This window comes from Sinocyclocheilus rhinocerous, unplaced genomic scaffold (assembly GCF_001515625.1).
Source record: "Sinocyclocheilus rhinocerous isolate Xijiao unplaced genomic scaffold, SAMN03320098_v1.1 scaffold1159, whole genome shotgun sequence".
NCBI classification, from domain to species: domain Eukaryota; kingdom Metazoa; phylum Chordata; class Actinopteri; order Cypriniformes; family Cyprinidae; genus Sinocyclocheilus; species Sinocyclocheilus rhinocerous.
The window spans coordinates 664,075-678,237 of record NW_015634336.1 but is presented as its reverse complement, the minus strand read 5'-3'; the positions used below and the strand labels follow the sequence as shown (position 1 = coordinate 678,237).

Genomic DNA, 14,163 nt, shown 5'->3' with positions numbered 1-14,163 from the left:
TCAACAATTTGTCTCCTCCGCATCACCCTGGTGCCATTTTGGAGAATATCCGCTGGACGTAAACAGCGTATGCTGTTCTGTGTCAGCTGCGTCATGCCAGATCTGTTTCCCACGTTGTTGTGATTTGATCTGAATGGAAACAGCGTATCCTTGTGATGCAGCTGACACAGAACAGCATACGCTGTTTACGTCCAGCGGATACTCTCCAATGGCGCTACAGGGTGACGTGGAGGAGACGAATTGTTGAATAAAGTCGTTATTTTTTTTCTCCAAAAATTATTCTCGTAGCTTCGTAAAATTACGGTTGAACCCCTGATGTTACATGGATTATTTTACAGATCTCCTTGCCACGTTTCTGGACTTGGAAACATTTCCGTTGTATTGCTGTCTATGCAGGGTCAGACAGCTCTCAGATTACATCAAAAATATCTTAATTTGTGTTCCGAAGATGAACGAAGGTCTTACGGGTTTGAAACGACATGAGGGTGAGTCAGGGTCAGACAGCTCTCAGATTACATCAAAAATATCTTAATTTGTGTTCCGAAGATGAACGAAGGTCTTACGGGTTTGAAACGACATAGAGGGTGAGTAATGAATGACAGAATTTTCATTTTTGGGTGAACTAACCCTTTAAGATGATTTTTAAAAAGTGCTAATGTCGCAATCAAGTTTCTAACTGTAAACAGTGCAGATGTGCGTGTCTGACCTTCATAGCAGTCGCGGACGGTGTCAAAGTAAACGTAATACTCCTCGTTAGTGAAGAATAGCAGGCTGAGCCACGAGTCGAAGGCGTAGATCGGCACGATGAAGAGGATGCGAACGATGTGCCGCTGCTCGTTAGGAGTGTTATAGTAGCGCAAGTGCATGTAGATCTGAGACACACAGACACAGGCAATATGATATTAATACTTTCATGTTTATTATCATGCCTACTCACATTTTGTCATTTATTATTCTTTATTAATATGCATGCAGCATATATTGATGCTGTGTTGTACATAAAACAATCATGCCAATGAATTAAACGTGTAAACTGAGCAGAAACAGAACTTCCTGTATGTTTGTCAAACATGTGAAAAAAAGCATGTCTGTGTGTCAGTGGAGCAGGTGCCTCTTCTGTCAGCACAACTCTCCATGTGTGTGTGTGTGTTTTACAAGTTCACATAAGCTGAACTATCTCACACCACACACACAGTTCTGAATGCTGTTGCTATGCAACCACCTCTGCTCTCTGATGTCATGCCACCTGTTGCCAGAGCAACTGCTCATCATTATAGGTCAGCTGAACCACTATGATACCACAGATATATTATGTAATGTGAACCTTACAATAAATATTGTGATTTACATATATGATAGATTTAGAAGTTAATGTAAAAACTGCCTTGTGCCACATTTACATTTATATATTATAAAATATATTAATACATGCTTGGACCTTATGAAATTCAATATTATAATTTAAAACAATATATATTTCATATTAATATATACATGCAAAAACAAGTAATAATAAATTATATTAGTATTTACTACAATATTAACAGTATTATGCATTTAAATATTATAAAATATAATAAAATATTTTTTTATTTAAACAAAAGAAAACACATACTTTGACCTTATGAAACATGATTAAATACATAATATAATAAATAACCGCTTAAAAGGTATAAGCTTGCAGATTTCAAACCAGCCTTGTTAAAAAGTCAGCATTATATAGAAATATACAAATAAATGTGTTGCCTGCCCTGAGATGTTCACATTTATTTATCATCTACAGTAATCAGCAGTCGTCTTTTGTGAAAACTACAGATTGTACTTCTGTATTTTTGTATCCCCACTCACAGACAGCCGGATTGAGCCCAGTGCATTATGGGTGTTGAAGTCTCTCTACTTTTCTAGCAAAACAGAGCACCACAGCCCTTTTCCTATGTTTTCTCTAGTCTTGTATAACTGATATATAAAAAAAAAAAAATTGGCTTACTACTGCCAAGTTTGATTAAAAGCACCATCTAGTGTGTTACCTCTTTAATACATAAATATATATTTCACAGTGTAATTAAACTTTATAGTGGAGTCTAGAAGGAGTTTCTCAGGTGTAAGGAATACGTTTCTGAATATGAATGCATGTGTGGCACCTGTTGGCAGGTGAGCAGCAGAGCCGTCCAGGTGAAGATCCCAGAGATGGTCTGAGCGGCGGGGGTCATGAGGAAGATGGGCGTCTCTGGGGTGACCACCGGCGTCTCCCACGACCTGTTGTGACCCCCAGGGGCCACCGTAACGACCCCGGGCCCCGGCGCCATGCCAACCAGAGAGTCATTCCCTGAACGCTCCGATAGTGACACGCCCCTCCTCCACAGCAGAGCCATCTGCAGACGAGAGCCAATCAGAACACGGCAAACACACCATGGGGAGGAGCTAATACTAGTCATTAACAAATCGTCTAAATGGACCCTTTTCACAAGACTGTGATGACGCGTTTAACGGTCATCAGCATCGTAAATCCTAGAATGTTCTTCATATTTGTTTTTTGTTTTTTTTATGTATGTACATTTATAACACTATTCTTTGTATTATATCACCTTTGCATCAAATTACAAAACAACTAGTTAACGCTAATGCGAGGGTGTATATGGGAGGGACGGTAAATATGACATTGTTCTCTCTTCTGACTTCCTTTATCAATCTCTCTCAATTTTTTTAATTTTATTGAAAGTCATGAAAACTATCGTGGAGCTTTTCTTTTGCTATTTGAGCAAATGGGAATGCAAAAAAAAAAAATTGTGGTACTCTCCCATTCACTGCTCTTCAAGTTAACCCAACTCTGACAACTTCCGCTGCTGAGAAACCTGGAAATGTGAAAAAGGTGAAGGTCCATAGAGGTTTCACTAGTGAAACGTGAATCTTTCAAAGTTTTTTTAAACACTTACCTAAAGCCTTATGATGCAAAAATAGAACAAGTTTGTAAAATCTGTGGATTTTACACGTGGTACCATAGTATTTATTGATATATACAAGAATAAGCTGAGATCTTCCTCCTGCAGTGATGATGCATTAGTGTGTGATTCAAGACTCTCTTACAGGAAGTGGATGGTCTCAGTGTTGCCATGTCAACCCGGTCAGCAGCATCACAACACGACTGACCGAAACACTTGATAGCATCTGAGCTCATGTTTGTGCTCCATAAGATGAACATCTCAAACATCTCGCATACTAGTGGCTCTAGGCCTGTCGTAAATGACACTATTTTAAGTTATCTATCACTTTAAATTAACACAATGAGGGTTGATGAGGTGAACTGAGGGTTAATGTCATCAAAACAATTTAAGTATCATCATACACTTACAAAAATGCAGTGTGGTGGTTCATTGATACACTAATACTGTACGCAGTGCCTTTATACTATGATATTTACAAGGTACACAATATACCACCGCAAAGTAGGCTGCTAAAAATATACCGTGGCATTATTATAGAATAAGTCCAAAAAAAAAAAAAACGTGGCATTGCCAGGGAACCATGTTTAAAAACGTGAAAAACTTCATCTTTGAATCTTTTTTTTTTTTTTTTAATCGCATGATGAGAATCATCACGTCTGGAGATATCAACATTTATGAAGATACAATGATCGGGCCTCCTTCTATCGGAGTCACAAACTAATCAAGCGTTATTTCATTGTCATTGATGTATGTGGTTTTATAAACATTTCCAGTTCTGATCGCTGACACACAATCGAAGAAATCATAAACTGGCAAATTTATAAATCAAACACGTTGACTTCGTATTTATCGATACGATACGGCGGATGATAATGCGAACGCTGCAGTGTCGCGTCGCGAGCGGATACGCTGATGCTGATGCTGCTGCTGATCTCGATTTCAAACAGGTCTCCTGAACCCATTCACCGATCAAAACCCATGCAGTACTCACGTTACTCAGTGGATCCCGCTCATCTGCAGCTCTCAGAACGTGAAATCCCGCCGCATGATGTTTTGCTCCGCGATGCGTCCCGTTCGACGTCACAACGCCCGCGGCTCTCGCGCAGGAGCGCGGGGCGAGTCCGCCAGGCGACGCTTCATAACAACATGCATTAATAATTAATTAGCACACAATAGATAATGTTGAATAGATTAGCTGTTACTGCGAATATGAACACGGTAGCAGTTTGGACACATCTTTGGCTGAACGATTTAAGACAAACATGCCACTGTATGTCTTCAATATATAGAAAACGGAACTTGTATTTGTACGTTTTACAAGACAGTGAAGTAAAAGCATTCTTTTTTTTCTTTTTTTTTTTCTCCTCATGGTGTTTAGAAGCATTACAAAACAAACTGAAACCGAAACTATTTTTATAATGCCTCAATGTAACAGCACATTTTATCTGGTTCATGTTTTATCGTCTCCAAATGTTAACCATTATCGTCCAGCCCTAAACTACTCAATTTGACATTAAGCTTCTTTGAAACATTGTACTAGAGAGAGCGAGAGAGAGATCAAATAAAAGCGTAGTTTTCATTTTTTTTGTCGCATGCTTAGATTATTGCATAAATTAGAAGCATTACAAAACAAACTGAAACCGAAACTATTTTTATAATGCCTCAATGTAACAGCACATTTTATCTGGTTCATGTTTTATCGTCTCCAAATGTTAACCATTATCGTCCAGCCCTAAACTACTCAATTTGACATTAAGCTGCTTTGAAACATTGTACTAGAGAGAGCGAGAGAGAGATCAAATAAAGTAGTTTTCATTTTTTTTGTCGCATGCTTAGATTATTGCATAAATTCCAGGCTTGTTTAACAATTTTCCATTATACAAAACGTCAACAACCTGAATAATTGTGCCCAAACTCTGACTTATACTGTATAAAGATATACACCAAACTTGACATTTATAACTAATGTAGCCTACTATTAACTAGTACAACTAGTATCTAATGTTTGATTAAATGATCTTTACTATAAGACTGTTACTAAATAAATAGATTAAAGTGCATCTATAATCACACAAAGCAAAACATTCACATAGTTAAAAAGAAGACTTTGATTAAATTTACATGACTGAATGAAAACCTGTTAACTTCCCTCTCATACTGAAAGGTTGGCAGCTGAGCTGAGAGAATATTCCATAATACTAATAATACAGACTTAACTTGTACTGTATATGGAAAAATACAAATCTATTTCAATGTGCATTCAGTAGCATCTAATGCACTCATTTAAGAGATTGTTAATGATAAACATTACTGGAAATAGAAGGAAAAATCAAAGACTATCTGGAATTACAAATCAAAACATCCACATAATCAAAAGGTAACAAGACATTTCAAATAAAATGTATGAGTGCGACCACTAATCTATATAATTATCTATTATACATAAGTGAGTCAAACTCTCAATTATTGAAAGAAAACCAGAAAACACACTGACAAGTTTACAGCTAAGAGACAAAATCTGTTTATGGTTAGTAACATGTATGACAAAAAGAGTCCGGAAACCACAAAAACAAAAACAACAACAAAAGATCTGATACTTCAGTGTTTATAACAGCTGCATGTCACTTTTATTTAAATAAACTCTTCACTTCTTTTTTCTCTGTAAAATCTCAAAAAAACAAAACACTGAAAGGAGTGTTAAAGTCTTAATTTAAAACAAAAACAACAGTACAGACACATAAAAACACATACGTCTTTCAGCTGTTTGTAAACTCTGGACAGGCGGATAAGTTTGGCAGAAACGCCGTCACACTTTCGTGTCTTAAAAATGCTTGTAGAATCATTATTGCAATTCAGCCGATACAAAAGGCTACATATGAGTACGCTTAAAAAACACAAGAGAAACGCCAATCGCAGAAACCCGCTAATGCCAGCATTTGTAAAACACAACCAGCAGTGTATAGTGCACAATTAACAATGTACAGCCGCACACAAACTCACTAACACAGGCCAAAACAGTAAAGTGCACACATACACACGTTACAGACGTCCGTCCGTCAGATCACTTGAAAGTCTTTGAAGATAACTTGTATACGCCTTAGCAAAAAAACAACGTACGAATCATATAAATGTAACAGCAAACCTGACGAACAGATCAAGAAGGGAACAGTGGAAGGTCTGAATGAGAGATCAGATGTGTTTAAGATACACAAATCCACAGGAACGCCGCGCTGGATAAGGAACGGAGCGACAGAAAAGCCAAAAAACACCATCTGCGTGAACCTCCCAAAACACAGGGAAGCAATTTCACTCCGGAATCCCAAAGTAGCAATGAAAATAGCTCATTTTTAGGGCCTTCCAAACTTTAAACATTTTTCTCTCCAAATTCTCATTACTTTCATGCAGAAAAAATGACATTATTTAAAATGTAAAGTTTTTATCTATCATGATACTACTTTATTTAAATTAAAAGCTAATTGTATTGCAGTAATATAGTAAATATTACTGCTACGGTAATGAGAAATTGAAAACTTTCCACATTACAATAATGAGAATGTGTGAGTAAATGTGCTCAGTCATCAATCATGACTTTAATTCTGGAGTGAAATGTAACTTAGATGTTTTTTGTTTTTTTTGGCGAGTTTAACGCATCTACCGGCTTCAAATGCTCTTGCGCTCTAATAAAATCAATAAATCTGCTGTTGAAGCATCAAACAGTGTCTGCGTGTGCCAGCGTAACATCAAATTGAAATCAGTCAAGTTGAGCAGTGTGTGTGTGTAAGAAGGCCTTAAGGAACAGTCCCTGCATTCAAATACATGATAGCTTAACTCTGGCAATGATGAGAATGTCTGTAAGCAAATCCCTACGACGCTCACACCGCACCTGTGTGTGTTTAATATCTCACTGGGTAGATACAAAAGTCTGTCAACACGTCCAGTGTTTGTGTGGAAATGTAGCTCTTTGCATGTGAGTGTTTGTTCAAAGTGTGTGTGTGTCTGTCTTAAAGCTGCTGTGTGTCACCAGAAACAACTGCAAAAACAATGAAAACATACAGAGGCCATGCATTACGCTTTTTCTTTTGGTAACTTATTTTTACTCAATAGATAAAAATATACCTCGAGAATATGTTCAAGCTAACATATAATTATGTAACTGACTTTGCATTGAGATGTTTTCATGCCAATTCAATTATTTTTCATTATATTTGTTGTAATGCCTTTAAATTATATTGAAATAAATTAAATATTAAAACCTAGCATATATATATATATATATATATGAGAATGAAAATGAGATATGACATACAGTAATGAGAACTAGCTGAGAACGTGATTAACTGTCCTTAAAAATAATGCCCAATTTTTTTTTAATGGCCCTAAAAGACTTTTATGCCTAATATATATACATATTTGGGGTTAAAAAAATGAAATGTTCTCGAAAGCTAGACTGAAAAACTATAACAATGCATGGGCTTCCAAATGTTTGGAAACAATCATTATTTTTGCAGTTTGACACACTTTAAACTCCATGTACCAGCATCTCAAGAACTGACTGCTGTCAATCACAAACTGTCTGTCCCGCCTCCAAGCAGGTTGCCTGGCAACAACCCGGCTCAGACGTCCGTCCGTCAGATCACTTGAAAGTCTTTGAAGATAACTTGTATACGCCTTAGCAAAAAAACAACGTACGAATCATATAAATGTAACAGCAAACCTGACGAACAGATCAAGAAGGGAACAGTGGAAGGTCTGAATGAGAGATCAGATGTGTTTAAGATACACAAATCCACAGGAACGCCGCGCTGGATAAGGAACGGAGCGACAGAAAAGCCAAAAAACACCATCTGCGTGAACCTCCCAAAACACAGGGAAGCAATTTCACTCCGGAATCCCAAAGTAGCAATGAAAATAGCTCATTTTTAGGGCCTTCCAAACTTTAAACATTTTTCTCTCCAAATTCTCATTACTTTCATGCAGAAAAAATGACATTATTTAAAATGTAAAGTTTTTATCTATCATGATACTACTTTATTTAAATTAAAAGCTAATTGTATTGCAGTAATATAGTAAATATTACTGCTACGGTAATGAGAAATTGAAAACTTTCCACATTACAATAATGAGAATGTGTGAGTAAATGTGCTCAGTCATCAATCATGACTTTAATTCTGGAGTGAAATGTAACTTAGATGTTTTTTGTTTTTTTTGGCGAGTTTAACGCATCTACCGGCTTCAAATGCTCTTGCGCTCTAATAAAATCAATAAATCTGCTGTTGAAGCATCAAACAGTGTCTGCGTGTGCCAGCGTAACATCAAATTGAAATCAGTCAAGTTGAGCAGTGTGTGTGTGTAAGAAGGCCTTAAGGAACAGTCCCTGCATTCAAATACATGATAGCTTAACTCTGGCAATGATGAGAATGTCTGTAAGCAAATCCCTACGACGCTCACACCGCACCTGTGTGTGTTTAATATCTCACTGGGTAGATACAAAAGTCTGTCAACACGTCCAGTGTTTGTGTGGAAATGTAGCTCTTTGCATGTGAGTGTTTGTTCAAAGTGTGTGTGTGTCTGTCTTAAAGCTGCTGTGTGTCACCAGAAACAACTGCAAAAACAATGAAAACATACAGAGGCCATGCATTACGCTTTTTCTTTTGGTAACTTATTTTTACTCAATAGATAAAAATATACCTCGAGAATATGTTCAAGCTAACATATAATTATGTAACTGACTTTGCATTGAGATGTTTTCATGCCAATTCAATTATTTTTCATTATATTTGTTGTAATGCCTTTAAATTATATTGAAATAAATTAAATATTAAAACCTAGCATATATATATATATATATATATGAGAATGAAAATGAGATATGACATACAGTAATGAGAACTAGCTGAGAACGTGATTAACTGTCCTTAAAAATAATGCCCAATTTTTTTTTAATGGCCCTAAAAGACTTTTATGCCTAATATATATACATATTTGGGGTTAAAAAAATGAAATGTTCTCGAAAGCTAGACTGAAAAACTATAACAATGCATGGGCTTCCAAATGTTTGGAAACAATCATTATTTTTGCAGTTTGACACACTTTAAACTCCATGTACCAGCATCTCAAGAACTGACTGCTGTCAATCACAAACTGTCTGTCCCGCCTCCAAGCAGGTTGCCTGGCAACAACCCGGCTGTGCCGTCCTCTAACTGAGGAGCGCCCCATAGGCTGCCGCCGTGGTAACCGAGAGCCACGCCCCCCCAGACGCCTTTCCCCACCCCCTCCCCTGCACTGTTGCTCCATTGGCTGAGGAGGGCGAGTCCCGGCGCTTCCACTGTGGAGCCGCCCGTCACGTCCAGCCCCTGCCAGCCCACCGCCACGTCTCCATCCGCCCCGGAGCTCACGGGCCGCTCGCCCTCTCGCGGGACGAGGTCAGAGCCGGGCAAGCCCTCGGGTGACACCGCGACCCCTGCGGCCTGAGAATGTGTGACGTAACGGGCGACGTCCTCCTCGCTTATGAACTCGGCCAGGATGGTGGTGTTTCCCAGAACACACCTGATCAGCAGACACAACATTAACAGTCAATTTACTAAAAAAAATATATATATCAAAATATTGAGAAAATCACCTTTAAAGTTGTCCAAATGAAGTTCTTAGCAATGCATATTACTAATCAAAAATTAAGTTTTAATATATTTACAGTAGGAAATTTACAAAATATCTTCATGGAACATGATCTTTACTTAATATCCTAATGATTTTTGGCATAAAAGAAAACTCAGTTTTGACCCATACAATGTATTTTTGGCTATTGCTACAAATATACCCCAGCGACTTAAGACTGGTTTTGTGGTCCAGGGTCACATATAATCAGTAAACACGTATTTGTGTTAGTGTGACTCACATGTGCAGGGCGCTCTGGGCTTTGGCGGCTTCATGAGGGCTGCAGTAGCGGATCAGAGCGCTGCCCTGTGTCAGGCCGAGGTGAAAGGTCAGCAGAGGGCCGTGCTGCAGACAGATAGTCCTCAGGGTCGAGCCGTCGATCTGCACACAAACCACAAAAAAAAAAATCACAAAAGTATGATGCTTTGCTATACTAAATACACTGACAAATACAGTAAAACCTCTTAAAATTACATACAAGTAGGAGCAAATGATTCAGATACACACCCATCATTGAATTTATTTGATCAAAACCACAATTAAAAACTGTAAAAATATAGTGAAATATTATTACTAGAGCCCGACCGATATATCGTTTAGTTGATATTATCGGCCGATATGAGCCTGTCGCCAATATATCGGTATCTGTGAATATGCCGCTGATACGCCGCCGATATGAACATTTTTTTTACAGAACATATAACGCAGATAAAATGCTTGAAATGGTGTAATTACTTAGTTTGTCCAGCAGAGCGTGCTCCATTGTTTGCTACTGGTGACCGGGATGAAATGCTTTAAAGCTTAAGTCTATGGAAAACCATTGAAACTTTGAACGGCCATATCTCCGTAACGGCGCGGCGGATCCGCACCAAATTCGGGTGCTCACTAACACAGATTTAGACAGATTTGTGAACAATATTTGAGAGAAATAGGTCTTTTGTGTACAAAGAAAAAGTCTTAGATCTTTGAGTTCAGCTCATGAAAAATGGGGGCAAAAACAAAAGTGTTGCGTTTATAATTTTGTTCAGTGTATATACTGTATTCTATATATAGTACCAGTCAAATGTTTGGACACACGAATGGGAAAGTGTCCAAACTTTTGACTGGTACTGTACTATAATATACGCAAAGAATATCGGCCGATATATGAATATCGGCTTTTTTTACTCCCAAATATATGTATCTGTATCGGCCCCAAAAAACCCATATCGGTCGGGCTCTAATTATTACTATTTACAAGAGACTTCTTTTAAAAAAAGAATCTTTGAACAGTAGTGTGTGTGTGTATTTTTACACACCTGTGGCGTGAGGTTTCGCAGTAACAGCCATGATTTTCCCACAGAAGCTCCTCCATCGCTCCACTCTGAAGATCACGAGACATGAACAGGTTGATCTTCACAAACATCTGTTCCTCACATATGAGTTTGTAGTAGGGTTGTAACGATATACCGGTATGACGGTCTATCATGGTTTGAATGTGCACAGTTATCATAACATAAAAATGTGCATATCTACGGCTTAAAAAAAAAAAAATCTTACCCAAGCATAAGCAACTTATTTTCGCTTGGCTGCTTCACTCTGCATTCACTTGGCTGCTTACACGCACTTACAGCGGAGAAAATGGCAGAGACCGCAGTATGGGAATACTTCGGGGATATATATTAAAAAAAAAAAAAAAAAGGAGGACAACCCCATGTTTGCAACAAATTTTGTGCAAATCCAATTTGCAAAAAATGTGGACGCAAAGTGGCTGCAAAAGCAGGCAATACATCCAACATGTTCGCTCATATTTGCGGACACCATCCCTGCGTGCAGATAAAGGTGTGTTAAAGCCGTATGATTTCCATGATGCAGAGGGAATCCGGTGCAGTCGTGAATACGGTTGGGTGTCGGAGTTTTTTCCGATACCGGTGCCAAATCGATACTTTAAAAAAATAAAAATAAAAAATACCCAAAATAGGATGAATTGGCCATTATTGAGCGCTATAAACACATTTAATATCTGTTTCATTCATACTAGACGCCAGAGGGCGCCCTCGTGCAGAAACTTCACATGTGCATCACAGAAAGGTTATTTTCTCTTTTGTTGGACAACAGGTTTAGAAACGCTTCTCATTGCAAGTCATTTCAAGGGAAGTTTAGCTTTAGGCATTTTAATTTAAGCATGTTTAACTGAGCTAGCTAACGGTATCTACCTGCTGCCAACAGAGAAAGTGTAATTGCTGCTTTCACGCGCTCCTCGGATGCTCTCATTTCCCGAGTTGTGCTTTTAAGTCGGAATGTGAAAACAACATGGACAATAGCGTCACTACAAAGATGTGTTGGATTTGTTAGAGCTTTCCGACTTGCGTTCGTGAATTTTCTCAGTCGGGAAATTATTTTTCATGTGTGGTGCCGGATCCTTACGTCCGTTTCGGAGAACCAGAGAACAAATATTTCAATCAATCGCTCAAGCATTTAAGTGGCACCGAAATGAGGCACTGAAATCTGCGTTCTGATTCGGTTCTAGTACATACCGGGTTTCAGTACCTAACCCTAGTCATGAACATGGAATATACAGTATAACGAAGATGTCATGTAAAGCACGCAATCTGATGGATGGATAAATCAAAAGTAGATATGATATGTGTCTGTGAATATTAAAGCGCAAAGAGACTGCTATTTAAATAATCAGCTTGTTTCTGCATGTCTCTTGAGTGACGCTGTTTTATCTACTACACACTGAAGTATGCATGACGCTAATGGTGTTTTCAGTGTCTACATAACCATGAACATCATCAGAGCTGCTCTGAGAGAAAACCTAAATAAACATTTCCTAGTTTTATTTGAGAAAAAACACTCTGAAACGTCCGCTACAAAATAATTTAAATTTAAATTAATACAAAATAAAAGTTCGATTTAACTTGAAGTTATGAAATATATTATCATTGTACAACGTACTTAAAAGTTATAATAAAAACAATAATAATTAGGGATGCATCGATCCGATACTCAGGATCGGTATCGGCACCGATACTGGCAATTTCTGCCAGATCGGGTATCGGTCAGACGAACCGATCCAAATCCGATATTATGCTTATACTATTCTGTGTTATTGTTAAGCCTCACAAAAGCACAAACACATTATAAAGCACCATAAAGTCAAAGTCCAAGTGCTCTGAAGCTGTTCCATAGTTCAGTGTGAGGTACAGACGAATATTTAAGTCATTAAATTCAAGTTCACGTAAACTCTTCTCTCCGTTGCGGCTGTCTGTCATCCTCTATTCAGCATTCAAACTGCGTGTGGTGTTTGGTTACGACAGTCAAGACGACGAAACTCTCTCCAAGAACGCACAGTAACTGAGATTTAAAACTGTTAAAAGAAAAGGCTCAATATACTATCGCACAGATTTAATAAACTACGCATCAATTTCTCTTTTCTTTGTGCTTTGAACTTCTCTATGCGGAGCTGCGCGCTGTGACTCCGTGTTGCTTCAAGCGCATCATTCTGCGCACGGGATGCTTTTAGTATTATATAATACTTTTGCACAATGAAAGATTTATAGTGTTTCTTGTTCTGTCCTATAAGGCTATTAATAATGTAATGTATAGCACAGTAATGGAGGCAGCAACATATGATAGATAGGACTCCTCTATCTATCATATGTTGCTGCTTTCATTACTGTGCTATACATTTAAAAGAAATGTCTTTTAATTTTATAGTTTATATTTATATATAAATACATTTACTTGTTTTCATTAATGTATTTTACAACAATACAGAGAGCAATGTGTAACTTTTACCAGATTTAGTCCTACACGTATTCACTTTTATTTTTTCCCTACTAAATAATGTTGTTTCACTAAATGTTTAGATTTTATAAAATTGTGCACTCATGATTTTTCTAGAATAAATTTGCTGCTAAATTATCCACTAACCTAGTTTATAATAGTATTTTTGTCATAGATTATTATGTATTTTTTCATTTGTTATTTTTCATTAAAATGAAGTTGTCTATATTTAGTAGATTGTGTTTAACACAAAAGAGTGACGATCAGGTCAACACACACAAGTATAGAAATTCTACACAGATTAAAAAAAAAAAACTGCACTGTATCAGATCGGATCGGAATTGGCCGATACTCAGAATTTTCTGGATCGGATCAGATCTGAAAAAATGGTATCATTGCATCCCTAATAATAATATTCTTTATAATAATGAATTTCAGGGTTCCCACTCTTTCATGAACACCAGATTCAAGGACTTTTTAAAGCACCATTTATTTTATATCAAGCACCTATCAAATTCACACCCCAGAATATGTAGTGTCATGAAAGACCTTACAGTACTTAACATTTCACTTACACTTAACATTTACATTAAAATTTTCAGAGTAATAATGTTTTGAAAGTGTAGGTTTCATAAATTTAGACCGTTTTGAGCAGTTGTGTTCAAATTAATTTAATGAAATCCATTGAAGTCAGTACTGGTAATATTCAAATTAAATTTCTAAAATATTGATAAAATATGCATCAAACTGATTTTTGCTGTAGTTCTTGTACAAGATTTAAATTGGAAAGAATTTA

General features: G+C 37.3%; 2 protein-coding genes across 6 annotated transcripts in view; both read right to left on the bottom strand.

Moving 5' to 3' along the window:
- LOC107745530 (transmembrane protein 184B-like) overlaps positions 1-4,010 on the bottom strand; it is an 11,156-nt gene extending 7,146 nt beyond the window's left edge. For both annotated transcript variants that reach the window (XM_016559429.1, XM_016559430.1), the window contains exons 1-3: positions 3,934-4,010; positions 2,142-2,372; positions 707-872 (exon numbers count right to left, since the gene is read on the bottom strand). In XM_016559429.1, coding sequence (XP_016414915.1) covers positions 707-872; positions 2,142-2,372 — 397 coding nt within the window. In that variant the 5' untranslated portion in view covers positions 3,934-4,010. The remainder of the gene's footprint in view (positions 1-706; positions 873-2,141; positions 2,373-3,933) is intronic.
- A 3,309-nt stretch (positions 4,011-7,319) lies between these two features.
- Positions 7,320-14,163, bottom strand: part of LOC107745528 (trinucleotide repeat-containing gene 6B protein-like) — a 23,485-nt gene continuing 16,641 nt past the window's right edge. For 3 of the 4 annotated variants that reach the window (XM_016559427.1, XM_016559425.1, XM_016559428.1), the window contains exons 18-20: positions 10,895-10,959; positions 9,838-9,977; positions 8,868-9,488 (exon numbers count right to left, since the gene is read on the bottom strand). In XM_016559427.1, coding sequence (XP_016414913.1) covers positions 9,077-9,488; positions 9,838-9,977; positions 10,895-10,959 — 617 coding nt within the window. In that variant the 3' untranslated portion in view covers positions 8,868-9,076. Of the gene's footprint in view, positions 7,551-8,867; positions 9,489-9,837; positions 9,978-10,894; positions 10,960-14,163 lie in introns of those variants that run through there. The other variant, XM_016559426.1, reaches the window with a different exon arrangement.